The sequence below is a fragment of the Crocuta crocuta genome, unplaced genomic scaffold (genome assembly GCF_008692635.1).
Source record: "Crocuta crocuta isolate KB4526 unplaced genomic scaffold, BGI_CrCroc_1.0 scaffold216, whole genome shotgun sequence".
Classification (NCBI taxonomy): Eukaryota; Metazoa; Chordata; class Mammalia; order Carnivora; family Hyaenidae; genus Crocuta; species Crocuta crocuta.
Window position 1 is genome coordinate 5,979,369 of NW_027531504.1, and position 27,233 is coordinate 6,006,601.

At 36.5% G+C, this 27,233-nt stretch overlaps 1 protein-coding gene and 1 long non-coding RNA gene across 6 annotated transcripts in view; one reads left to right on the top strand and one right to left on the bottom strand.

Annotated features, from left to right (window-relative positions):
- METAP2 (methionyl aminopeptidase 2) overlaps positions 1-15,073 on the bottom strand; it is a 28,699-nt gene extending 13,626 nt beyond the window's left edge. Inside the window, exons 1-4 of one of the 4 annotated variants that reach the window (XM_077772289.1) lie at positions 14,846-15,073; positions 12,894-12,998; positions 4,953-5,018; positions 1,269-1,371 (exon numbers count right to left, since the gene is read on the bottom strand). In XM_077772289.1, the coding sequence (XP_077628415.1) occupies positions 1,269-1,371; positions 4,953-5,018; positions 12,894-12,998; positions 14,846-14,996 (425 nt within the window). In that variant the 5' untranslated portion in view covers positions 14,997-15,073. Of the gene's footprint in view, positions 1-1,268; positions 1,372-4,952; positions 5,019-12,893; positions 13,002-14,845 lie in introns of all 4 variants that reach the window. The other 3 variants (XM_077772288.1, XM_077772291.1, XM_077772290.1) reach the window with 3 other exon arrangements.
- Positions 15,019-26,069, top strand: LOC144238466 (uncharacterized). 2 transcript variants are annotated; one of them, XR_013337129.1, is made up of 3 exons: positions 15,019-15,092; positions 15,467-15,636; positions 25,900-26,069. It is a non-coding gene; the product is annotated as an uncharacterized LOC144238466 (long non-coding RNA). The 2 variants fall into 2 exon arrangements; XR_013337130.1 differs by lacking the exon at positions 15,019-15,092 and adding an exon at positions 15,098-15,139.
- The last annotated feature ends 1,164 nt before the right edge of the window (positions 26,070-27,233 follow it).

Consider the following 27,233-nt stretch of genomic DNA (forward strand, 5'->3'; position numbering starts at 1 on the left):
TTATATTGTATGTACAATGAAAAGTTAAATTACATGCCTGTAACATTTCAAAAATAGATGCTTTAAGATAGGGATGGTGATTGATGAATTCAAATTCAAAGAAAAGATGCTCATGACATTAAATTTCAGAACTTTATAGACTTATTTCCTATAGGTATTGGGAATGAAAGAGGGCAATTAAAATATAACAATATCATGTTCTTTCCTAAGTTTAAAGAAAAACAATGATGTCTTTACAGGTCAATGAAACAAGGCTACAGTAGAAGCTTTCTTAACCAACTATAGCTACCACTGGATTAACTGATGGTCTTGATTCCCTCTGTAAAATATACTGACCAATGGTCACTGTATTCTGAAAATAAGGGGCGGATAGGTCCCTATTCTGAATAATAACAGCAGCAGCAACTAAGAATGCTTACCATGTGTCTGTTACCCTCCTAAGTGCTTTACATACATTATTCTTCTTCACAACAAACCTATGAAGTGCTCATTTTATGGATGAAGAAATGAGAGCAAAGACATGGTTAAGTTACTTGCCCAAGTCACAAAGCTAATAAGTGTTAGAGCTGGGATTCAGATGAATCCCAGCTCCCATGTTCTTAACCAATCAAATAATGACACCATGAGTGTCTGTTGACCAGCAGAAATTGTTGCTATTCAGAACAATCAAGTGATTTGCTCACAAACCGATGTAAATTATCAGTTACTATAATTATGTAATTTTGTTATATAGTACACAAAAAATTGTTTCTATGAAAACTAAACTGATTACTCAGAAAAATCTCAATAAAGGCAAGTCATCAAAAAAAACCCAACTTGTCAAATTAAGTACTAATAAGAACTGCAAATGGTTTCAGGGAAAAAATGTAAACATGTAAGTATTAGCCCTCAGATTACATAGTTTTTATTCACAGAAGCTCAAAATGGAATACATTCACAGACAGTGCATTATGGATATAGCTTATAAAGAAAAAAAACATGTTCAAATATCAAGAATGATAAAAAAACAAATGTTTATTTTAAGTTAACTTTTACCAATAAAGATTTTTATTTTTTGTGATTCCCCACTTTAACATACTTTTTTGATTAACTAAACTATGACCAGTCCCAATTATTTTGGGTAAGAGGGCTTCTACTGTATTTTTGGTTAACAAATTCACAAGCTTTTATTAAGGCAGTAAAGCAAAGTTCTGAGAAAAATCAAATCTGCTTTATTGCTAAGCTACAATTTTCAAAAATCAAACTGGAAGTTATTTTATAATCCTTACCCATCTTGTGTGGGTGGGTACTCGCATTCTTGTCCTTTGGGAAACACACCATTAGGATACAGGTCACATATTGGAACTGAGGGAGGGTCTGTTTGAACTTTTGCTGTGAGATACAAATAAAGCATTAACTCCTGTAGTTAAAAATGAAATTAAGCAGTTATCATTACAGTTTTTCTCAGTTCCTAATGGTTGCTATATGACCTAATTTTAAAGAATCTCCTTGCTGCCTTACAGTTAAAAACATAAGATATTTCACCTGGCTACCTCCTCTCTGATGTACAGATGCTTGGGAAAAGAAATATTCAACTCTCTAGAATTCCTTTATATATTTAAACAGCATATGCCTTGGCAGAAAGCACATTTTAATATTTTTGTCTTCATTTACTATATTGGAAATGGAATAGCATATAAAGACTGGTTTTCACAAATAAAAATCAAAGCAGCAACAAGAAAATATGAAAGAAATCCTATAGCAATTAAGTAAAAATATAAAGCTAGAAGTGAAAAACTTATTTCAAGGAAATATTAGGTATAAAAGTTAAGAGTATATATATACCCAGTGCTAAAAGAATTTAGGTAGCCCTATACAAATTTCCAGGTACTTGAGAAAAGGTATAGTCCTTCCATATGTTTTAAGAGCATTATTTCCCAAACTATGTTCTAAAACACACCAGTGTTCCAAGAGGACTTTTAAAAATATCTGGAGATCTGTCTTCTAAAAAAATGTTTTAAATACATAAGAACTAGTTATATAGTTCTTATTATATGAAGAACCACCCTTTAGTAATACCTGCTGTTTCCAAAGAATGCCAGGAAGTTGAGTTAATTTATATAGTGATATAAGACATTCAATGCATATCTGTAGCATTTCAACTACTGAGGTGAAATATGTGGTTTTCTTTTTATTATAACTGGTCTTATGTTGTGGATTTTTGTCTTAAATTTTAACATATATTTTGCTCTTCTTGTTCTCCAATGGGGGGGAAAAAGAACTATATAAATAAAAATATGACCATTTATTGAGGCAAATTATCTATGGAACCATGTTTTGGTTCCTTCTTTTAATCCAAATAGTATCTCATGAGCACCAAATGTTTGTCTGTCTTTACATAATGTTTAAAAGCATCCCACGGACAAGTAAACTTGGGAAACACTGCTTTAGGATCCTCCTCAGAAGGAACATTTGATTTAAAATCAAAAAAGATTTCAGAGGTCATCTAATTTAGCTTTACACTTAAACCTAGGAATCCCCTAATGTCCTCTGATAGAGGGCGGTGAACTTAAAACTGGAAACAGGCTTCATCTCCCAAGCAAAAATCCTTTCATTCTACAAGAACTGCTATTAGAAAGCTCTTCCTATGCTTGTTAGTTCTAGCTTTATTCTTTACATTGAAAACATTTTACTTTTCATTTCTACGGATTCCTTCCTCTCTATGATGAGAAACCACTTTAAGGGAAATGGTTCTTAACACTTTCACTCCTATGTGCCAACCCTGAATTTGTCAATGTTCTTTTTAAGTTGGTATCAGAACTGATTTATATAAATAGTCCAAATAAGGTATAATTAATATAAAACTATACTACTAATTCTAACAATCCTAGAACTATTAAATAGTGAAAACTCCCTGCTTTTTGGCTCACAATGTTTTAGCACTCAAAATCTTTAGATCCTATCACCCTGTACTAACTTTATATACATTTATAAAATTTCAGTTTGCTAATCCTATTTTTCAGTTTTCCTGATCTTTTTGAAATCTTGAGTTTATCAACAAGAGTATTATCACCCTCAGCTTTATCTCTCTATAAATCTGACAGATGCCTTTTATACTGTCCAAAAATTAGTAAGACACAAGACTCAAAAAGAACATTAGAGAAAAAAATTTGTAATCAAAATAGGAGAGTTGAAGTCTAGCCTAAACCACTTATTAACTGTGACTTGGACAAACAGCCAAATGTGCCAAGCCTCAGTTTCCTCATCTACAAAATGAAGAACCAGATGAAATCTTCAATAACCTTTAAAAATTATAATGCACTATGCCCAAGTTATTATCTAAAACTATGAATAATTATAACAATCTGTACTGCAGTTATCACTGCTATCATTTATAATTCTCTCAGTTTATAAATGAGGAAAATGGGGGCAGTGAATGGCTCATAATTTACATTATTTGGCTTATTCCAGAAGTGATTTATGATAGCCTACAAGGAGATCTAAAATATACAAATAAGAAATAGTAAATTAGAGGGAAAAAAAAATCAAAACATGGCAAGAACATAAAACAGAACCTGAAATATTGCCAATACAAAACCACAGATTTGACTCTAAGCTCTCTAGTAGCCAGTATTTTTTTAAAAAAGCTAGGTTATTTGCATATACATCATACTTATGAGATAAATACATTAAGTACTCAGGAAAAGCACAATTATTCTTGATACTAAGACCACAAAAAAGAGTATTTCTTACGAGTACTCATAAGGAAATACAACGAACAATAGGTTCAACAACATCCTCAGAGGAGGCACAATAAAAGCTGATGGCATCTTACTAAAACATGTCAGTGGAAGAATTCTACCAATGGCAAATACAAAGTAGTCCCTAACATTCCTCCCTGTTTATCTACTTGCATTAGGGAATAATTTAAGAGTATTGGGAGAAACAGTTATCTCTCAAACCATTTTCAGACAATACCATGTCTCACAGGCACATGTTAAGCAATTTTTGAATAGAAGGAATATGATACCACATCTCTGGAAGACTCCCAGAATACAGGTAACCTGTGCTCATTAAATACAGACTATGCTAGGGACAGAACTGACATCTGATGTGTAGAAGGATCTAACAAAAGTAGATGCCGGAACAGAAAGAAGGCTATCCCATCTTCATCTGGAGACACATCAGGAAAATTGCTGGTAGAGCCAATAGCTTTCTTAAAAAATATTTAGGTATTTCTCTCAATACAGATAAAAATGAGTCAAGCCCCAATATTCTGATTCATAAAATTTTAGCCAAAAAGATTTAAAGAAAGGTATAACCAAATACTCAATGGTCTCTAATAGCCCAGAGGGCATCCAAGATTAGCACTTGCTTTGATTCTCAACCCAACCCAACATTTATTCCCCAATACCATACATTCTCCCCTGTCTCCCTAAATAGAATTTCAGATCCCTAAAGTGCTGGTTGGCCATTTAAAGAAACAAAACACAAGTAGAATCATATTTTAAGTAAATATGAAATAGTACAATGTCATTAGTAAAATTTTGCCATATGCACCAATTTTAAATAATGGGAATCCTCATTAAATATTCATCAAGAATCTCACAATTTCAAAGCTGCAGGTGAACTACAAACTACGTTTTTCCTATTACCACAGTGGCATCACTTTAGTCATCCCTGAAAGAGTTGTTATTTGCATTATTCAAGTTTTAAATGATAAGCTCATCCCTAAATTGCAGTAAAATGAATCAATTATTAACATCCCTTATGTCAATAAAAGGTAAAGAAAACACGAACAGGACTGTTAAATGAAAAAATAGTCATGAGTTTCACTAAATACTACTTCTATTAAGCCCAAATTTATTTCCTTAACATACACCAGGATCTTAAGCAACTTCAAATCTACACTTCAAACTTGCTGGTTAACAAACACTTCTAATTTGTTAGTAAGATCAACTTAAGACACTAACGTCCTCTCTTCTTCTTCTTCTTTTTCTTCTTCTTTCCAGCTGCTCCATCTCCATCCCCATCTCCATCTAAGAAAAGACCATTTCAAGTACACATTTATTTAAACCTCAGAAGCAGAGGGACCAAGCAAGCACAAGCAGAGAAGTACACACACACAAAGCATCTTAAATGGCATACAATAGAGCTGATCCAATTGCTAATGTATCAGAACTTGAATTGCATAATCAAAAGCACTAAGGAAACTTTGACATTAATAAAAGAATTATTGAGTAACATATTTTTAAGAATAAAAAATATATTAACACTCTTTTTTCAAAAACTAGGAAAAATAACTAGTTAGTTTAATACTAACAACTGTGTGACTTCACCTAAAATCTTACTACTTTCTTTACATATGCTTTTCAGTTTAACACTTCATGACCTCATGTGATCCTCAAAGCAACTTTATGAGGTAAAACAAGGAATGTTTAAGGGACATGCAAGAGAATCTCAACTGGTAAATGGCAGAACTGGACACAGAATATATCACCTGATTCCTAATCCAGGGAGGGATATTTGGGGGGTCATATTTTAAAGTATCTTTTCCTGGGGCCCTTGGGTGGCTCAGTCGGTTAAGCATCCAACTTTGGCTTAGGTCATGATCTCACGGTTCATGGGTCTGAGCCCTGCGATGGGCTCTGGTGCTGACAGCTCAGAGCATGGAGCCTCCTTCAGATTCTGTGTCTCCCTCTTTCTCTCTTTGTCCCTCCCCGGCTTGCGCTGTCCATCTCGTTCAAAAATAAATAAAAAACATTAAAAAAAAAATTTTTAAACATCTTTTCCTGTATAGTTGTTATTAAAGAAAAAGAATTCTGGATCAAATTGTATACAAAAATCAGAGGGCATATATACTTTTCCTAGGTTCAGTTCTCAGGTTCTCAGAAGAACCTGAGACCCAAAAATGGAGATTAAAAACTATTTGGAAAAAATAGTTGGCAAAAAAGTAATCAAAATAAGCACTATCTGTCAGTTTTTATAACAATCTTTTATGAAGCCCATGCCATACTCTTGAACTTGCAGAAAAGATAAAAGATACTATTATGGTCAATATTAAATAAATAGTGATTTAAAACATTTTAAATAAAGTTACCAAAAAATAGACTCAATGTCTGAATTTCTAAAAATGCTGCTCAATAAATTGCAACAATCATGAAGTACACCAATCTACCCACAAATCACAATGCTATGAAACAGGGATGAATACGAAGCTGCGACAATAATTAGAAGTTGACAGTTTAATAGTATGTTCACCATATAGTCTTCTTTTACATGTTCCCCCTAGTGGCAGTAACTCATGGCTAGCATCAATAATTTTAGAACATGAAAATCACACCCATAAAACAATGTCAAATGAATGCTTACATTTTCTGATCAAAGAGCTCCCTTTTTACTCCCAGAATGATAAGCAGGAGTCATAAAAGAAACTATCTCACCATGCTACCTACTATATTCTTCTAAAGTAATTATCACACAAAATTGCAATCTTATCTTTGTTTGTTTTGTAAAATAAGGGATCTACAATAACCTTACTTGTCTGTGAGCTCCTTAAAGATTATACACCATTTCCTAAATTAAGACACAGGACTAAGCATATGACAAATATTCACCCTATTCAACAAATGAATGTTCTTTTAGTTTATTTTATCCTACTTATTTTCTCCTAAATAAGAAACAGGAAACAGCAGTTTAGCAAAGAAGGAGGTAACACGATATAGGGCCTTAATGGACTGAGTATAGAAAACTGCCAATATTTCACAATTTCTGACTTAGAAATTTGCAATTTCTTATGTTCATTCAATCTTATGAAGTTGGGTACAGGAAATACAGGAACACAGGGGAAACACAAATACTGCTGACTTACTCATTATTGGTTTCTAGATTCAAAAGCCCAACAAAACTACTAGGAAAAAAATTTGTTTAATGTTTGTTTATTTTTGAGAGAGAGCGCACATGCATATACACAGGGGAGGGGAACAAAGAGAGGGGGGAGACAGAATCCCAAGCAGGCTCCATGCTGTCAGAGCAGAGCCCAATGCAGGGCTTGATCTGACTGGGAGATCATGACCTAAGCCGAAATCAAGGCAACCAACTGAGCCACCCAGGTGCCCCTAACGTGAAAAAAAAAATTTTTTTTTTTTTTTAAGAAAACACAACTTTCAGGGTGCCTTGCTGCCTCAGTTGGTTGAATGGTTGACTCATGATTTCAGTTCAGGTCATAATCCCAGGGTTCGTTCTCTCCCCCCCACTGCCGCTCTCCCCTGCTTGCAGGCACTCTCCCTAAAAGAAAAATAAATTTTTTTAATTAAAAAAGAAAACGCTTTAATTTGTTCATGTGTCATTTAATCTAATTCACATATTCTGCACTACAATTTTAATAGTAACTTCCATTCATTCAATAAACGTTTGCTGAGAAGCATCTGGGTGGCTCAGTAAGTTAAGCATCCGACTTTGGTTCAGGTCACAATCTCGTGGTTCATGAGTTCCAGCCCCACGTTGGGCTCTGTGCTGACAGCTCAGAGCCTGGCGCCTGCTTTGGATTCTGTGTCTCTTCTCTCTGCCCCTCCCCCACTCATGCACATGTGTGTGCGCACACTCTCTCTCAAAAATAAACATTAAACAAAAAATTTTTTAAAAAGTTTGCTGAGTTCTAAAGTACCAGGTTATAGGAGAATAGCAAACAAGATGGTCTTCACTCTGGAAGAACATTCAATGCCTACCATACTACTACACTCAACTACACTACACTCAACTTAAATGCTTCAAGATATATAACCAGTTTAAATACACCCTAAAAATCCTTCCAGCTGTGTGATGCTGGGCAAATTATTTAGCCTCTCTCTACAATGGTTCTTCATCTTTAAATGAGGGAAGATGGGCACACCTGGATGACTCAGTCGGTTAAGCATCCGACTTCTGCTCAGGTCATGATCTCACAGGGTTTGTGGGTTCAAGCCCCGTGTCAGGCTCTGTGCTGACAGCTAGCTCAGAGCCTGGAGCCTGCTTCGGATTCTTTGCCTCCCTCTCTCTCTCTGACCCTCCCCTCTCACGCTGCCTCTCTCTCTCTCTCAGAAATAAATAAAATATTAAAAAAAAAATTATAAATGAGGGAAAATAAAGCTCATCCCTTGATACTCAATCATTCTCCTGAGACTAACTACTTTATCCAATGTTTAAGGTCTGTATTCAGTATGGAATAATAGCTACTGTTTAATGAACTCTTGTGCCAGAAGGGTAGTAGAGCCTGGATCCAAATACTGAACTATATATGCTTATACGCCCATGCATTAGACCATGCCAGAATTTATGTGTTCTTTTAAAGTTTATTTTTTCAATTTTTTGTTTTTTTATTTTGATTTTAACGTTTATTTATTTTTGCATTTTATGTTTTATTTTAACATTTATTTATTTTTGAGGGACAGAATGGGAGCAGGGGAGGGGCAGAGAGAAAGGGAGACACAGAACCTGAAGCAGGCTCCAGGCTCTGTGCTGTCAGCACAGCACCCAACACAGGGCTTAAACTCATGAACAGTGAAATTATGACCTGAGCTGAAGTCCCACGTTTAACTGACTGAACTACCCAGGTGCCCCAAAACTTATGTTTTTGTAAGTCTTTCTTTCATAGCATTCCAGGATATTCTTAACAGATAGAGATTGTTCATATTTATTGCTGTATTAGCCCTATGCCCAAATCAATTAATATTTGTTGAATGACAAGTGGACATCTATATGCAAGGAAAAAAGGGATCTTAATTCTTACCTTCCACTAGATACAAAAATTAATTCTAAATGGATCATAAACCTAAACATAACAGCTACAAATATATAAAACTTCTTGGGGCGGCTGGGTGAATATCCACTCTAACTCTTGATTTTGGCTCAGGTCATGATCTCATGGTCTGTAAACTTGAGCCCCAAATCAGGCTCTGTGCTGGCAGTGCCAGGCCTGCTCAAAATTCTCTCTGCTCCATCTTTGCTCATACACGCACTGTCTCTTAAAAATAAATATTTTTTAAAACCCTCTCCATTCTTTAAAATAAATAAAAATAAAAATGTATAAAACTTCTTGAAGAGAACATGAAAAAAAATCTTAATGGCCCTAGAGACAGAATTATTTAACTTTCTGGATAACAAACAAAAAACATGACCCATAAATAAAATAAATGGGATTTCATCAAAATTAAAATCTTTTCTGCTGCAAACAATACTAGCATGAAAGAAAATACTAGTAAAACATTTACTAGATAAAGAGTTTGTATCAAGAATAAAGAACCACTACAATTCAGTAACAACTCAATTGAAAAATGGACAAAAGATGTGAACATTTCACCAAAGATATATGAAAGGCAAAAACATGAAAAGAGGTTCAACATCATCAATCATTAGGGAAATGCAATGTTAAAACCACAACGACATACTAGTACACACCTGTTAGAAAAGCTAAAATTTTAAAATTAACAATACCAAATGCTTATGAGAATCAAAGGACCTGAAACTCTTAACCACTGCTGACCAGAAAGCAAAATGATACAGCTACTCTAAATAAGTTTGATAGTTTCTTATAAACATATAATTCCCATATGACTAGCAACCCTACTCCTATGTATTTTCCCAGAAGAAATGAAAATGTATTGTCTACACAAAGTCTTGTATACAAATGTTTACAGTAACTTTATTCAGAAGTCAAAAACTAGAAACAGCCCCAATATCCATCAACTAATAAATGGATAAATGAATCTGGAATACTATTCAGCAATAAAGAGTAATGAACTACTGATACATGTGCAGCAACTGAATGACTCTATGAGTATCATGCTAAGGAAAATAAGCCCAAAAAAGCCACACACTCTAATAATTCCATATATATGATATTGTAGAAAAAAACTATAGTAACAAAAATATATCAAAGGTTTCAAGGGATCAGGGTATGAGGCAGAGAACAGACTTCAAGGGGCTCAAGGGAACTTTTCTGTGGAGATGAAAATGTTAAATGAAAATGGTCTACATCTTGAGGTGTCTGGATGGCTCAGTCAGTTAAGCATCCAACTTTGGCTCAGAGCGTGATCTCGTGGTTAATGAGTCAAGCTCTGTGCTGACAGCTAAGAGCCTGGAGCCTGCTTTGGGTTCTATGTCTCCCTCTCTCTCTACCCCTCCACAGCTCACGCTCTGTCTCTCTCTCTCACACAAAAAATAAACAAACGTCAAAAAAGAAAACGGTCTACATACATCTTGGTTGTAGTTACACAAATGCACACATTTGTCAAAACTCACCAAACGATATATTTATAAAGGACAGATATATAGAATGTTCAACATCATAAGAAAACCCTAATATAAACTATGGACTTTGCATAATAATGAGATTATCAATGTAGGTCCATCCACTGTCACAAATGCACCACTCCAGTGGGGGATGTTGATAATGGGAGAGGCTGCATATGTGTGGTGGTAGGAGGTATATGGGAAATCTCTGCTTAATTTTGCTGTGAACCTAAGTAAACTGCTCCAAAACATAAAGTGTATTTTTTGAAAATGGTGAATATAGTCCTAGGCAAATTATACCTTAATAAATCTGACTTAGGGGACCCAGGGTAGCTCAGCTGGTTAAAGGTCCAATTCGACCTCTGTTTAGGTCTTGATCTCAAGGTCATGAGTTCAAGTATTACACTGGACTTGAATACTTCAAAAAAAATTTTTAAAAACCTAACTTAAAACTTTATTGAATTACTTTTAGCACACTGCCAAATGCCCACAGGATGAACTTTTCACACCAATACTCCAGTGTCAAATTAAACACATCTAAAATTAAACACAATACTTTCTCCTTTGCCTACAAATTCCTTCCTCCAATCTCAACCCACTCTCCCTCTCTACTTCACCATTTCAGTAAACAGCACCAACATCCTGTCAACCAAATTCAAACTCTAGGATCTACTAACGCCTCTTCTTCCTTCTCCCCAGTTTGAAAGTCCTGTATCCTTTAATTTTTGCTTCCACAACCACTATTCCAATGAGCTCTTCCTTCCATTCTCATTTATGCCCACCAATTTAAATCATCATTATTACCTGCCTAAACTGTTAAGTGCCCTCCGAAATGATCTCCAAGCCTTTCTTGTATATTTCCTCTAATAACCCTGCATACATATGATGATTAAATTTATTTTTATAACATTCTTTTTTTTTTAACATTTTATTTTATTTTTAAGTAAGCTCTACACCCAACATGGGGCTTAAACTCATAATCCCAAGATCAAGAGTCACATGCTCAATGGCCAGAACCAGCCAGGTGCCCTTATTACATTCTTCTTTTAAAAATGCTTCAAGGCTCCTTCAACAAATCATCTCATATGGCTGGTCTGCACTATTCACTGCACCCTGAATACATCCTCAGCATTGTTCTGCCCCAAAGTGGTCTCCTCTGTTTGGTTTTATTCAAGTCCCATTCCTTCCAAAGAGCCTTCCTTCATCACTGAGCCCATAATTCCTCTCCAAATTTCAATAAGCTTTCAGTATATCTTTTCTGCTCTTTGTCTCTCCACCCCACTATCAGTTTTTCTTTAGAACAAAGATTCTGAAATACTAACTTTCTATCCTCTCAAACAACTCTCACAATAGACTAGTAGTATTGGCTGATAGTGATTATTGAAATGAATTAGGCAAACAACTCAATTAGAGAAAAACAATACTCCTCAAATCGTCTTTAAAACATTGATGATTTCCAATCAATCTGACAAACTTTTCTCCTTCCAAGTCAAGAGATTCATACAACTTTGCAGAGGTGAAATGAAATAAGGAAAACTCTTCCAAGATTAACATTTTGATCTTCTACACAGGACTACAGCAATCTATTGTACAACCTTGAATTTAACAGTCCCTTTCTTGCTAAGAGCTCAAAATATGTTCATAATTTTAAGCACAAACAAGGTAAAATAGACAAGAGATTTGCTTAAGGAAGAGCTACCTATTCCCTTGAACTTTGGCATATTTTCCACCAAATTTTGACTATAAGCTCCTTGAAGGCATAGAATTTATCTTTCTAAAGTGGAAACAACTACTCTGTCTTATCCTAACACAATAATTAAAGTATAGCAAGTATTTGTGTTACTAAGGATTAGAAGGCACAAGCCCAAGTTGGCAGTGCTTGAGGAAGAGCAGTAAGTGACAACGGTACACAACTAAGAATAGGAAAGTCTCATCTCCTTTTCTGCTAAAAAAAGGCTACAGAATAAGTGTTCTCTTAGCAAATACTCCCTCCACTGTCTTATCGATAACCTCAATTGTCAGAATTCCAAGAGTTGCTGATTTTTAAAGAAATCTTATAGGAACAAACATAATGTAAAAAACTAGGGCTGGTTAATTTATAATAGAGTTTAGAAGCACTCCATATACTCTTTGAAAATAAAGAGGAAGATTTCATACAGAGTAAAGGAATAGACTTGGAATCAGATGGTAGGTTTGAAACTTTTGGCTCTACACATACTAGCTGTGTCACACTGGGCAAATGACGTAACTATTATTTCCTGAAAAGAGCACCTACTTTGGGTTTGTGAAGATAAAATGAGAACACATGTGAAAGTATCCTGAGACACTGCCTTGTACATATAAGTTGCTCAATATATGTTAGTTGAATAAACAGTCCTTCTATTTCATCTTAACACCCACTATTTGGTATTTTATCAAGTACATTTTTAAAAGTTGAGATCTGTGTTATTTGAGCAGTCATTCAACTTATCCAACTTCTTAAGAATTGCTTATAAACACCTTTTTACAAAAATCTATGCTATTGAGGCTTTACTGTCAATTAACACATCAGAAAATCATAAACTATAAGGACACAAGTAGATTTTGTTTAAAGAATGTCAGACTTTCTTGCTTTTCTAACCACAAAAATCAAATTTACCATTTACCTTCATCGTCATCATCTCTTTCTTTCTCTTCCAATGCTTGTTTTTCCAACTGTCTTGCTACCTCATCAACTGAGGCTCCTGATTCTTTATCAGGTTCCTGTTGCCCTGCTGATCAAATATAACATAAGTCAAATCTAATAAAGATAATTTCCAATTAAAATATGTTCTAAGGATCCCGGAGAACACACAAGTCCTTTCCTGTCTGATAAGCATTCAGGAAACAAAAACAGAAACATTATTGTAAACATAATAGAATTTATTTAATGACAAAGAAAAATCTGCCACATCTAAGTAGCATTGTCCATTCAATAAAATATCCATTACACCTTCTTTGTACTAGAAACTAAAGGATAAACAAAAATGTGAGTTGGTCCCTAGCCTTAAGTTATTTCACTTTTTAAAGTACTTAACAATTTGACTACACCAAAACACTTTATTAACCAAACAGGTAGTTAAGATAGGTAGTAAATACTGAAGGTCTTAGCAAGAGGAGGATTTGTACAGGACACTGGGAACTTCAAATCTTCATGAAGAAGTAAGTTGTCAAGCCAGGATGGGTAAAATCAAAACGAACAGAAAAATGTAATTCCATTATTAAAGCAAAACAAAACAAAACAAAATCCTTGAACAGCTAAGCACAAGACCAGCTCCCCCCACCTCACCCAAGTGATTACAACAATCCAGCTGTCGGAAAGAAATCCAGCTGTGTGTATAAAGAAATAGTATTACCACTTAGCACACACTGAAGTGATATTCTGGTTACTGTAGAGGGTTCATATGGAGAGATACAACTGCTAAAAATACATCAGGGTCAGTCTACCGAACACCTGAATGGACAAACTGAAGAGTCTGGATTTCATCCAAAAGCCAGTAACAGCCCACCATGGAACAAGAACAGCCGACTATGTCCAGGGATTAAATTTTCTCTTGAAGTGTCCCAGCACCCACAACTTTCCCTTTTCAACTTCCATTTAATCAAAATTTTAGAAAGTTAGGTCTTTCTGACCTCTCTCAACTTCACCTTCATCACTTGTGGCCTCTACATTGGTCTCTCAATCTTTGTCTGGCTGATGTTAGAAACAGGTACAACATTCCGTTCCTAAAATGAAGGACCACATACAACAGAAACACGGACTTCTCAAAAAAAAAAAAAAATTTAAGTTCCTAACTCATAATGTAATCCAAATGTAAACTTTCAGCTTGTTTTCCTTGCATTACCAATGGATTTAGAGAAGTTCCATTCCAACCCACAGAATATTCTATCTGGACTGCAAGCAAATGGCATCATAATTCAAACCTAAAAGCCTTGAAGCTTGATGCTACGGGATTAGGCAGGGGAAAATTCGCATCACTACCACATATTCTGCAATTACTACTCAGTGACAAGAGCGCGTGGGCATTACACACATAATACGCACACCCCAGAAGTGCAGCCCGCAACAAAAATCCTTCTATGAACCAGGAAGGTGGGGGGAGGTGCAGTCAAGGCACTAAGATTTCCCCACTCCTCTCCTATCCTTGACGAAAATACGCTCCAGGTTGCTTCGGCAAAGAGGCAACAGCGCGGGTCGGAACAGATTTTTGAGGAAGGTACACCGCGAGGAGAATGATAGAGTTGGGCCCTTCAAGTCCGTCACAAGGTCTGTACGGGTGGGAGTTGAGTTCTGGCACTTATAAGGGTTCAGGCCCAGCAACCTCAGAACTACCTCACCACAGGCTGAAGCACCCTTTTCTCCCCCACCCCACCCCCACCAACTCCCTAGTCCCACCGAAAGAGAAGCCGCCTCTCCCCGAGACTGGGAATCTGTAGCCCAGTGTTGACACACACTCAGTCCTGGGAATCAGTCCAGTACAGTGCTCCGAGTTCCCAGTCTCTGTCACCCCTGCCGGGCCTGGGCCGAGCCGTTCGGCCATCCCTGGAGGGGAATGGGAACACGTAAAACTCCCTTTACCTGTGGCAGCCCCTTTACTCTTCTTCTTCTTCCGTCTTTTTTTCTTGGCTGCCTCCTCAGCCGTAGAGGCAGCTCCCTCTTCTCTGTCGTCTGGATCCAAGTCGCCATTCAGGTGGCTCCCGGAGGACGCTGCCTCCTCCACACCCGCCATGTTGCCCGAGAGAGCGCGAGACAGTGAGACAGAACGGCGAGGGCCCGCTCCTTCTTCACCCACCCACACGAGCGACGCCGGAAGCTGCTCTCGATGGTAGGGGCGCAGGGAATGCTGGGATGTCGGAGGACTCAACAGCGAGAGTTAAGCGCCAAGGGGTGTTGGGCGATCCTCGGCAGGAGCGCGCGACTGTGGCTCCTGAAGTGCGAGTGGGGCTACCTCAAAAAAACCTTTTTTTGTCCCACTCCTTGGGCATTCCCCGGGCACGTTGAATGCCTGTGCTTGCTCTGTGCTTGTCCAGCCCTCAAGAGAGAGGGGCGTCTGTGCTGGAACCGAAAAGTCTTATTCGCAGATTTATGAAGCGTACTGGAAGCGAGAAGAGGGCCCCAAAATATGTTCACTTGTACACCTTTTTTGTTTTTTGTTTTTTGCTTTTTTTGTGTGACTCAAGACTGCGTTATTTTTCACAGTTACAGTTCACGGCGAGGCTGTCCAAGTACTTAAGGAGATGAACCTGCACAGGAGACTGAAGAGGCAGAGAGGAAGAGATGAGGAGGCGTTTATTAGTAGAGAAGGCAAGGGAAGAGAGCATCTCGAGAAGGAGAGAGTGATTAACCGCAGAGTGCTACTAGAAAGTCAAGTAAGAGAACTGAAAAATGTCAGTTGTATGTAGTGACATGAAAGCCATTGGTGACCTTAGAAAGAGCTACTTAGGTAGTGAGAGATGGAAGGCGGACTCCAGAGAGTTGAGGAATGAGAGGGAGGTGAGGAAATAAAGACTCATCATCCTTCAAATTTCAGCTGAAATGTCACTCCCTCCGAGACTCTTCCTCAATAATCTAAGTCAGGCCCTGCTTTTAGAACCTCTCGTAGAATTCTTAACCTTTCATGGCAATTTATAATTATGTAATATGTTTGGTAAATTGGTTTATGTCTGTCTCCCCAGCTACCTTGAGCTCTGAAGAAAACACCCTGTGTATTTTGTACTCAGTTACCAGCACCTAAGCTAGAGCAGTCTGAGCTCAGGAAATAGTCAATATATAAATAGAACTTTGAAACTTCCAAGTACTTTATTTTCTCATTTTATCTGCTTGTGAGTTGAGGAAATTAGAAAGTTTTGTAAACTTATGTCAGGTTACACAGCAAGTGAATAGAATCCAAACAGGCATCAGGCAACAAAAGTTTAATAATTCTGTATTCTACCTTCCCAATTGAAATTTCAAATCAGTAAACATTTATTGATTGTAGATTAGAAGTTATTTTTCTTGATAGGAGATCAAAAATGAATGACACAAATCTGTACCCTCAAGAAAGTTTAGCATTCAATGAGATAGACATGTAACTAAGAATAAAATAAGGTTCTAATACTTAAGTCATTTATTAATTCTTTTCTTTGTGACAGCTAATCTGTCACAAAGCTGAGGAATTTTAAAACAGTCTAAAAGATTCAGACTAGGGACAAGGATGTGGCTGGTCAAGCTCAGGAGAAATCAAAGCTTGCCCTTTTGAGGTGCAAGGCTACTGCCAGAAGATTTTTAATATCCTTATAAGTAATATCTGCTACATCAAAAATGCCTCCAAAATTTGTTGTAAATCTTCCCGGTTCCTCTGTAAATTCTATTAATATTTGGACTGTGGCTACTATCTCAGAACCAGTCCAGGAGGTGCAGGATTCTGGAGGCCAGAAACTGTAGCATTGATAAATGAAAGGGGTGCTGGAGGTGTAAGTTGACAGAATTATCAATGTCAAAATAAAATTTGTTCAGTTAAAAAAAGCTACTAAAATGCAAAGATAAAATGTTTCTTTGATGCAAAGGGATTGTATTCTACTCCTACCCCTTTTATTCCTGAAAAGAAGCAAGAAAATTAAATTTCAAGGTAGTTGTATAAAAACTATGGTAATGGCTATTTGTTGGATGGTTGTTTTCCAGGAAATTCCAGAGTTTGGGGTAACTGAGTAAGTTCTTAAAATAATAGCCCATGACACTCCTTATTTTCATCATTTTTCTTCATTTGGTTTCTCTACAAGAGGAAATTGAATAAGATAAAGGAATGAGAAATGTTGAAATCTCAAAGAATCTAAGAGAATTAAGAATCCAAGTAAATAATGTAACTCAATACCAGCACAGGCTAAAATATTTTTTCTAGCTGACTACGTGAAATAATTTTGTCTTAGAGGGTTAACTAGATAAGCAGATAAGAAATATATGTTTTCCTTAGGGAGATACTTTTCCAATTATAAAGTCAATGCATTAGAAGAAGAAACAGTTTTTTNTAAGATTTTATTTTTAAGTAATCTCTATCATGGGGCTCAAACTCAGAACCCCAAGGTCAAGAGTTGCATGGTCTACCGACTGAGCCATCCAGGTGGCTGGATATAATAAGACATATTTATTTTTTCATCCAGAAAATGTATTTTTTACTAAGAAAACCTCGATTCTAAAAATGGAGAACATTTTTATCCCCAGCCTTATTTTTTATTTTTAAGTCCTTGCTAGTGGTATGGCTTTGGACAAGTTACTTAATCTCTCCAAATTTCAGTTTCCTTACTTGTGTTGACTGACTTTAACATTAACATAAGTTTTCTTATTTCCAAAATGAGTATAATAATAGTACTACATAGGAAATGGAAATTAAATTTCGATATGGAGAGAAAGCACTCATGATAGCACAATGTCTTACACAATAATGATAAATGTTAGTAAGCCATGCTCCTATAAATTTTACATTTGTGTAGATCATTTGGTGGCTTAGATATCCTGAGGCACCCTTATGTTTTATTGACCTTTGGCAATGGATTAGCAAGAAATATATTAAGAAAAGTTGAGAAAGCTTGATTGCTTAATGTTAAAGGTAAGGATATTTTTTAATATCTTTATATTTTTTAAATGTGATATAATTCTTTAAAAAATCTATAGGTGATATGGCATATACATGCATATGCATATGCATGTACATGCATACACACACACATATATATGTATATGCCAGTCTCCAAGTATAGTCACATAGGGGTTAGGGCTTCAACATGTGAATTTTGGGAACAAAATTCAGATCATAACACAGACATTGCCAAATGTCTCCTTAGAGGAGGGTACAGGGAATTATTCCCAGCTGAGAACCACTGGCATAAAGGCATGAAAGGATATGGAATGTTTAGGGTAAGTTCTTGCTGAGGAGTAAATTACAACTAGATTGTAAAGGACCTTTTATGTTATGCTAAAGAGGATGGCTTTTATTGTAAAGCCTGGAGGTGATATGTCACAGGGATGTTTAAAGTTTATTATTTTAAAAAATGCTTAAAATAGAAGACCATAATAGACATGTCAATACAGTGATTACTATATGACATTAAAAACCAGAAAAGGATATGCATGTAGATTATATGGATAAGTTTAAATGGATATACAATACAGAGATTTTCAAGCTAGCTAAAGATCACTGTGATGGCAGTCTAAATTCTAGAGCAATGGTTCCCATCCAGTAAACGGTTTTATTTAAAAAGCCAAATGGGGCACCTGGATGGCTCAGTTGGTTAAGCATCCAACTCTTATTTCTGCTTAGGTCATAATCTCACAGTTTGTGAGGTCAAGTCCCACATGGGGTTCTGCACTGACCGTACAAAGCCTGGTTGGGATCCTCTTTCCCTCTCTCTCTGGCCCTCCCTGGCTCATGAACTTGCTCTTTCTCACTCTCTTTCTCAAAATAAAGAAATAAACTTAAAAATAATAAAAAGACGAATATATTTAAAGAACTGTTTTCTAAGAGTATGGTACTTTCTATCTTTTGAAGTTGAATAGTCTTTTTTTTTTTTAATGTTTTATGTATTTCTAGGAGAGAGAGAGAGACAGAGTGAGCAGGGGAGGGTCAGAGAGAGAGGGAGTCACAGACTCTGAAACAGGCCCCAGGCTCTGAGCTGGCAGTCAGCACAGAGCCCGACGCAGGGCCCGAACCCACGAACCGCGAGATCATGACCTAAGCGAAAGTCAGACGCTTAACCGACTAAGCCACCCAGGCGCCCCGAAGTTGAATAGTCTTTTAAATTACTATGATATGAAAGTGAGAATAGATGATTTTGGGTTTTGTGACCTGATAACATTTTTTTTTAATTTTTTTTTTTAATGTTTTATTTCTAGGAGAGAGAGAGAGACAGCGTGAGCAGGGGAGGGTCAGAGAGAGAGGGAGTCACAGATTGAAACAGGCTCCAGGCTCTGAGCCGGCAGTCAGCACAGAGCCCGACGCGGGGCTCGAACCCACGAACCGCGAGATCATGACCTAAGTGAAAGTCGGTCGCTTAACCGACTAAGCCACCCAGGTGCCCCTGATAACATTTTTTTAAAAAGAAAACCATATTATGTCAGTTCTCAAAACCATTTTTTAAACTTTTCTGAACCGCGAAATCTCTAAGTCTGATGGCCTCTAAAGAAAAAATTGGAAATGAAAGAGCCTTCCAGTAGAGTAAACTTGCTAAGATGTTATTGTTGATAACAGTATTGACAAGTATTTATGTGAGAGCTGTTGGGGCCTAGAGAGGAGAGGTTGGATTGCAGAAACAATTTGAACATAAATTTGAGAGAACTATGGTCCATTATGTGGAGAAGTAGGAGTTGAGGATCACACCCACATTTCTGGCTTGGGTTCCTGGGTGAATAGTGGTACCACTCTCTGAGATAGGGAATAAAGGAGGAGGTGGAGGTTTTGTAGGAGTTGGAGGGGAAGATAAGCATTAGCATTTTAAATTTGAGATGCCTGCAGAGCATCTAGACAAAGATATCTAGTAGTCAGTTAGAAATATGTATCTGGAGATATAGACATGTGAGTTATTAGGAGTTGGGTATGGTAGAAGGTGATGAATGAGGTAGTTCAGGGAGAAGAGTAAAGGACCCATAACAACGCAACCCAGAAAGACACTAATGATTGAATGGAAAATTCTGTTAAAAAAACTACAAAGGAATAGTAGGACAAAAAGGAGAAAATGCTTTAGAGAATAATCACAGAGAAATAAGAAGGAAAAAAATGCTTACAGAACAGAAGTTTGGTCAACTATATTAACTGCTGTCAAAAGATCAAGTAGTATGAAGTCTCAAACTAGGCCATTGATTTTAGCCATTTGGAGGCTACTTATAACTTTAGTGAGAGCAATTTTATTAGAAAGCAAAAAAGGGGTCCTCACAAGAGGTTGGGATGCACTATCCTTCATACCATCTCAAAGAGCAAGGGATCCTTTATCCCAGACTTACTTTATTAGTGACTCTTGCAGTGCTCTCCTCTTTTGTTCTCCAGGGTAGACCGTTTCTTGGAATTACTATGTTGCCACATACTCTTCTATAATTCTTCTCCTATTTTAGTGCTGTACAACAACATCCTAGGTTATCTTTCATCTTACGGAATATTATTACCTCTTTTTGTAGCTGGAGTATAGTTAGATACTTAATAATAGAACTTCTTTACCTTCCCTATAATCTCTATGTAGCATCCATAGGCTGAACTTTGGGAAAGACATATATGGTTCCAAACAATATTCCTATGGCTAACGTGTCAGGAGTATCATCACCCACATGGAAGTTTCAAGTGTTTATTAGGGATATGTAGGAATCAATATTAAGAGTTCATAAACGAAAGATAAAAACTACATGAAGTACTGGAGGACAAATGAGAGTACCATTCATAGACTCCCTCTTCCCATCTCTCCAGATTGTAGTTCCCTACTATTTATCAAAGAATCTGGGGTTATTTTAGTGTTGAAGGTTTAGGTGGGCTGAGTTTAACTAGGAATATATTGTGAATGAGGTTGTAATGAGACCTCATGATTAGGATTAGTATCCTTATAAAAGAGGCTCCAAAGATGTCTCTTGCCCCTTCCACTATGTGAGGACACAGCCACCTATAAACAAGGAAGCTGAACCTCACCAGACATTGAATCAGACAACTTGAAATTGTCTTATTTGGTTTATTTTTATTTTGTTCTTTGTTTTTACATTTTTCTCTTTGGCTTCAGTTTCGATGGTTTCATTGCTTTGCCTTCAAAGTCACTTATCTTTTGGGGCACCTGGGTGGCTCGGTTGGTTGAGCGTCAACTTCAGCTCAGGTCATGAGCTCACGGTTTGTGGGTTTGAGTCCCGCGTTGGGCTTTGTGCTGACAGCTAGCTCAGAGCCTGGAGCCTGTTTTGGATTCTGTGTCTCCCTCTCTCTCTGACCCTCCCCTGCTCATGCTGTCTGTCTCTCAAAAATAAATAAAAAACATTAAAAAAAAAAAAAGTCGCTTATCTTTTAGAGTGTCTAATTCCTATCAAGCTTTTCCAGTTAACTTTTCATTTCAGATACTATATTTTTCAGTTCTAGAACTTCCATTTTTTCTCACTTTATAGTTTCCATTCCTCTATTGAGATTTTCTATTTGTTATCTATTATGTTTTTGTTTTCCTTTAAATATTTAAATACATAATAGCTGCTTTTAAGTCCTTACCTCTATTTTCATCATCTCTTTCATTTCTGAGTTTACAATTTTTTCTCCTGGTTAAGAGTCACATTTTCCAATTCTCATATCTTTTAATTTTCTATCTTTGCTGGACACTACAGACACTACTCTGAGTGATTTTTACTCTCTTTCATAATGGAGTATTGAGTATTACTAAAATAGTTAATTTATTTGCATCTCAGTGTGATACTTTCAAGGTTTGTTTTTAAGTTTTGTTTTTAGACAGAGCTAGAGTACCCCTTACTCTAGGACACCACGTTCAATATGAATTCCACTAACCACATATGACTATTAAATAATTGAAATGTGACTAGTCAAAATTGAAGTTTGCTGTAAGTGTAAAATGAACACTGAATTTCAAAGACGTAGTATGAAAAAGATTGTAAACTATCTCATTAATAATCTCCTATGTTGGTTACATGTCGAAATGACCATTTTTTGGATATATTTGGTAAAATATTTTATTTACATTAATTTTGTCTGTTTTTTTTTTTACTTTTTTTCCCAAGAGGTTACTAGAAAAAGTTTAAATAATGTTTATGTCATTATGTTTCTCATGAAGAGTGCTATTGTAGTGCTAGTGTAGTTCCATTCATAAAACCTAGCCTTTCTGGGATATCTACTAAATTTCTCAGATAGTAAATTCGAACGCTCCACTGTGGTTGGTTGGAACACCAACATCTTTCATTCCTGTTCAACCTCTGATCATTGCTCAGCCCATAGCTTCTCCATGGTTGTTATCTTCTTAATAGTTGCCCTTTACCTACTCTTCTGGAATCTTTTCCTGTGCAGACTACTCTGTGCAGCTTCCGTCTCACTGAAGTCTAATCTCCATCTCCTCAGCTCAAATACACCATCATGCTTTATTTGGCCTTTCCCAGTGGAAAGTGCCCCCAGACAAAAAGCCATTGTAATCCTGAAGCTTGTTCATTTGTTGCTCTTTGGTAAGAATAACAGTTCTATGTTTCCTATTGATCAATATCTCCAAACATTTATTTTGCCTAGTTCGATGGTTGTTTTTGGCAGAAAGTCTTGTATCCAGTATCAGTTACTATATCATGATTGAAAGTAGAATTCTTTATTATGATCTTTCACTTTCATTTTGGACATTTTCCTTAAAAGTCTGATGGGTGTTGCTTGCCTGTTGATAATTTACAATTATGCAGTGAGAGAACTGTGACTTCTATATCTGTGGGCAGGGCTTTGTCAACTAGAAAGTTTTGCTTTAATGTGAATGAATAAAAAACCAACCGTAGCCACTGGATGCCTTTAATGGACACTGTTGGAAGTCTACCCAGAATTCATTTTAGTTTTTCCCTTGGTAACATAACCCTGCTTTCGTTTAGTTGTCCAATTTTCTTTCCCTAACCATGTTCCTGACCAGATGAATGTATCCTCAAGGGTACATCCTGATTGGGCTAAGCTAATACACAACAATTCCAATCCTTCCCTGTGACTTGTTTAGGAAAGACTTGTGTTACAATTTTGGCCAATGAGACACGAAGAAAAACCATTGAATGGTAGAAGATATTTGCAAATGATATATTCAATAAGGGGTTAATATCCAAAATATATAAGTAACTTAAACAACTCAACGTCAGAAAAAAACAAACAATCAGATTAAGAAATGGGCAGAGGATTTGAATAGACATTTTCCTAAAGCAGATATACAGATGGCCAACAGGCACATGAAAAGATGCTTAACATCACTAATATCAAGAAAATGCAAATCAAAACCACAATGAAATATTACCTTACACCTATCAGAATGGCTCAAAACAAAACAAAAGAAAACAAGAAATAGCAAGTGTTGGCAAGGATGTGGAGAAAAAGGAACTCTCCTGCACTGTTGGTGGGAATGTAAACTGATACAACCACTGTGGAAAACAGTAAGGAAGTTCCTCAAAAAATTAAAAATAGAAATACCATATGATCCAATAATTCCACTACTCAGTATTTACCCAAAGAAAATGAAAATACCAATTCAAAAAGATGTATGCACCCTTATGTTTATTGCAGTAGTATTTAAAATAGCCAAGATATGTAGCACAAAAACAGACATTCAGATCAATGGAACAGAATAGAGAACAGAATAGAGAACCCAGAATTGGACCCACAAACATATGGCCAACTAATCTTTGACAAAGCAGGAAAGAGTATCTAATGGGATAAAGACACTCTCTTCAGCAAGTGGTTCTGGGAAAACTGGACAATGGCATGCAGAAAAATGAACCTGGACCACTTTCTTACACCATACACAAAAATATACTCAAAATGGATGAAAGATCTATAAGACAGGAAGCCATAAAAATTCTAGAGGGGAAAGCAGGTAAAAACCTCTTTGACCTCAGCCACAGCAACTTCTTATTCAACATGTCTCCAGAGGCAAGGGAAACAAAAGCAAAAATGAACTATTGGGACCTCATCAAAATAAAAACTTCTGCACAGTGAAGGAAACAATCAGCAAAACAGAATGGGAAGGAATGGGAGAAGATATTTGCAAATGACATATCAGATAAAGAGTTAGTACCCAAAATCTATAAAGAACTTATCAAACTCCACATCCAAAAAAACCCCAAATAATCCAGTGAAGAAATGGACAAAAGACATGAATAGACACTTTCCAAAGAAGACATCCAGATGGCTAACTGACACATGACAAAATTCTCAACATCACTCATCATCAGGGAAATACAAATCAAATCCACAATGAGATACCACCTCACACCAGTTAGAATGGCTAACATTAACAACTCAGGCAACAACAGATGTTGACGAGGATGTGGAGAAAAGAGGACCTCTTTTGCACTGCAGGTGAGAATGCAAACTGATGTAGCCACTCAGGAAAACAGGTCAAAGGATCCTCTACGACCCAGCAATTGCACTACTAGGTGTTTATACAAGGGATATGGGTGTGCTATTTCGAAGGGGCACATGGACCTCAATGTTTATAGCAGTGCTACCAACGATAGCCAAAGTATGAAAAGAGTCCAAATGCCCATCAACAGAAGAATAGATAAAGAAGATGTGGTATATACATACAATGGAGTATTACTTGGCAATCAAAAAGAATGAAATCTTGCCATTTGCAACTATGTGGATGGAACTAGAGTGTATTATGCTAAGTGAAATTAATCGGAGATAGACAAATATATGATTTAACTCACATGAAGAATTTAAGATACAAAACGGATGAACATAAGGGAAGGGAAGCAAAAATAATATAAAAACAGGGAGGGGGACAAAACATAAGAGACTCTTAAATATAGAGAACAAACAGAGAGTTGCTGGAAGGGTTGTGGGAGGGGAGATGGGCTAAATGGGTAAGGGGCATTAAGGAATCTACTCCTGAAATCTTTGTTCCACTATATGCTAACTAACTTGTATGTAAGTTTAAAAATTAATTAATTAATTTAAAAAAATAAAGTGATGTTAAAAAATAATAAAATAAAATAGCCAAGATATGGAAGCAACCTAAATGTTTATTGATAGATATGTATACACACACACACGCAGTGAAATGTTATGCAGCCACAAAAAGGATGAGATCTTGCCATTTGCAACAACATGGATGGACCTGGAGGATATAATGCTAAGCAAAGTAAGTTGGACTGAGAAAGGGAAATAACATGATTTCATTCATATATAGACTCTAAGAAACAAAGCAAATAAATCAACAAACAAAGAGAACAAACTGAAGGTTGCCAGGGGAAAGGTGGGTGGAAGGAATGGCCAAAGTGGGTGAAGAGGAGTGGGAGATACAGTTTTCCAGTTATGGAATGAATCAGTCATGGGAATGAAAGGTATAGAGGCACATGGCTGGCTTGATCACTGGGACATGCAACTCTTGATCTTGAGGTTGTAAGTTTAAGCCCCAATCAGTGTAAATACTACTTAAAAATAAAATCTTTAAAAATTTTTAAAAAATAAAAGGTACAGCATAGGGAATACATATCGTCAATGATATTGTAACAGCATTATATGATGACAGATGGTAGCTACACTTGTGAGCACAGCATAATGTATAAAGATGTTGAACCACTATGTTGTAACCTAGAACTAATGTAACATTGTCAGCTATATTAAAAAAAAAAAAAAAACTTTTAAGTGTATTTATTTATTTACAGAGAGATTCCCAAGCAGGCTCTGTCCATGTCAGTGCAGAGCCCGATGCATGGCTTGAACCACGATCATGACCTGAGCTGAAACCAAGAGTTGGACGTTTAACTGACTGAGCCATACAGGTGCCTTNTCCCTGGCTTGTGCTCTGTGTCTTGTCTTTCAAAAATAAATAAACGTTACAAAAAAAATTTTTTTAATTTTTTAAAAAAGAAAAACCATTGAGAACAACTGGAAAAGGTGTCTTAAGTTAAAAAAAAAAACACACACACACACAAAAGAAATATAGTCCCTTTTCTTCTTTTAGGTGTTTTCAAATCTGAAAATGATCCTTGGGGATGAAATCTGAAGAACACAGAACAGAAAGATGGGATGATGCTGGACCCTTGGTGATGTTTTTCAGCCACTGAATTGGAACCCATAGGCTACTTGTTCTACCTCCAAACATATGAGACATCATATTTCTGTGTTGTTAAATTTCTGGTAATTATAAATAAATTCTAACTTATACAAATTTGAGAATGTAGACAACTTGGTGTTCAACTGGCTCTCTTAATCCAGAAATTCCAAGCTTACATTTCCAGTGACTGAGGATGACCAAAATAAAAGACATGAATGGAATCAGCTGGTCTTGAAGCTCTGAATGGAATCTGGCACAAAGTTATTTTGGAGTCAGGACCAACAGATCTCTAATATTCCTTGCGTCTGAAAATTGCAGCAGCTGGTGAGACAGAAGGTTGGTACTTTTATTTTTTTTTTAATGTTTTATTTATTTCTGAGAGAGAGAGATTGAGAAAAAGAGAGAGAGAGAGAGACAGCGCGAGCAGGGGAGGATCAGAGAGAGAGAGAGTCACAGACTCTGAAACAGGCTCCAGGCTCTGAGTTGGCTGTCAGCACAGAGCCCAACACGGGGCTCAAACCCACGAACCGTGAGATCATGACCTGAGCTAAAGTCAGATGCTTAACTGAGTGAGCCACCCAGGCACCCCAGAAGGTTGGTACTTTTAAAGGCACTCATATATTTTTGAGGATTTGATCGTTGGAATTTGACGTCTTTATGTTGTTATGGGTGGAAACTGGAACTGGCTGAGGCTTCTGGGTACTCCTTTTCAAAAAACGGTAATTTACATGTCATAAATTCATCATTTTAAGGGTACAATTCTGTGGATTTTAATATATTACAACAGCTATTTAATTATAGAATACTTTTCATCCACCAATTAATAGACATTTATGTTGTTGCTATTTTTTAGCTATTATGAATAATGCTACTATGAACATTCCTGTACAAGTTTTGGTGTGGACATTCATGTTTTCATTTCTCTTGGATATATATCTAGAAGCACAATTGCTGAGTCATGTGGGATAGGTCTGTGTTTTAACATTTTGATGAACTACCAGACTGTTTTCAAAAACAAGTGCACCATTGTACAATCCTGCCAGTTGTGTTCTGAGGTTTCTAATTTCTCCATATCCTTGTCAACACTTATAGTCTCTTTAAAAATTATAACCATCCCTATGATGGTATTCATTGTGGTTTTGGTTGTAAATTAGCTAATTGCTAATGATGTTGACCATCTTTTCATGTGTTACTGGCTATTTGCATATATTCTTTGGAGAAATGTCTATCCAGATTTTTTG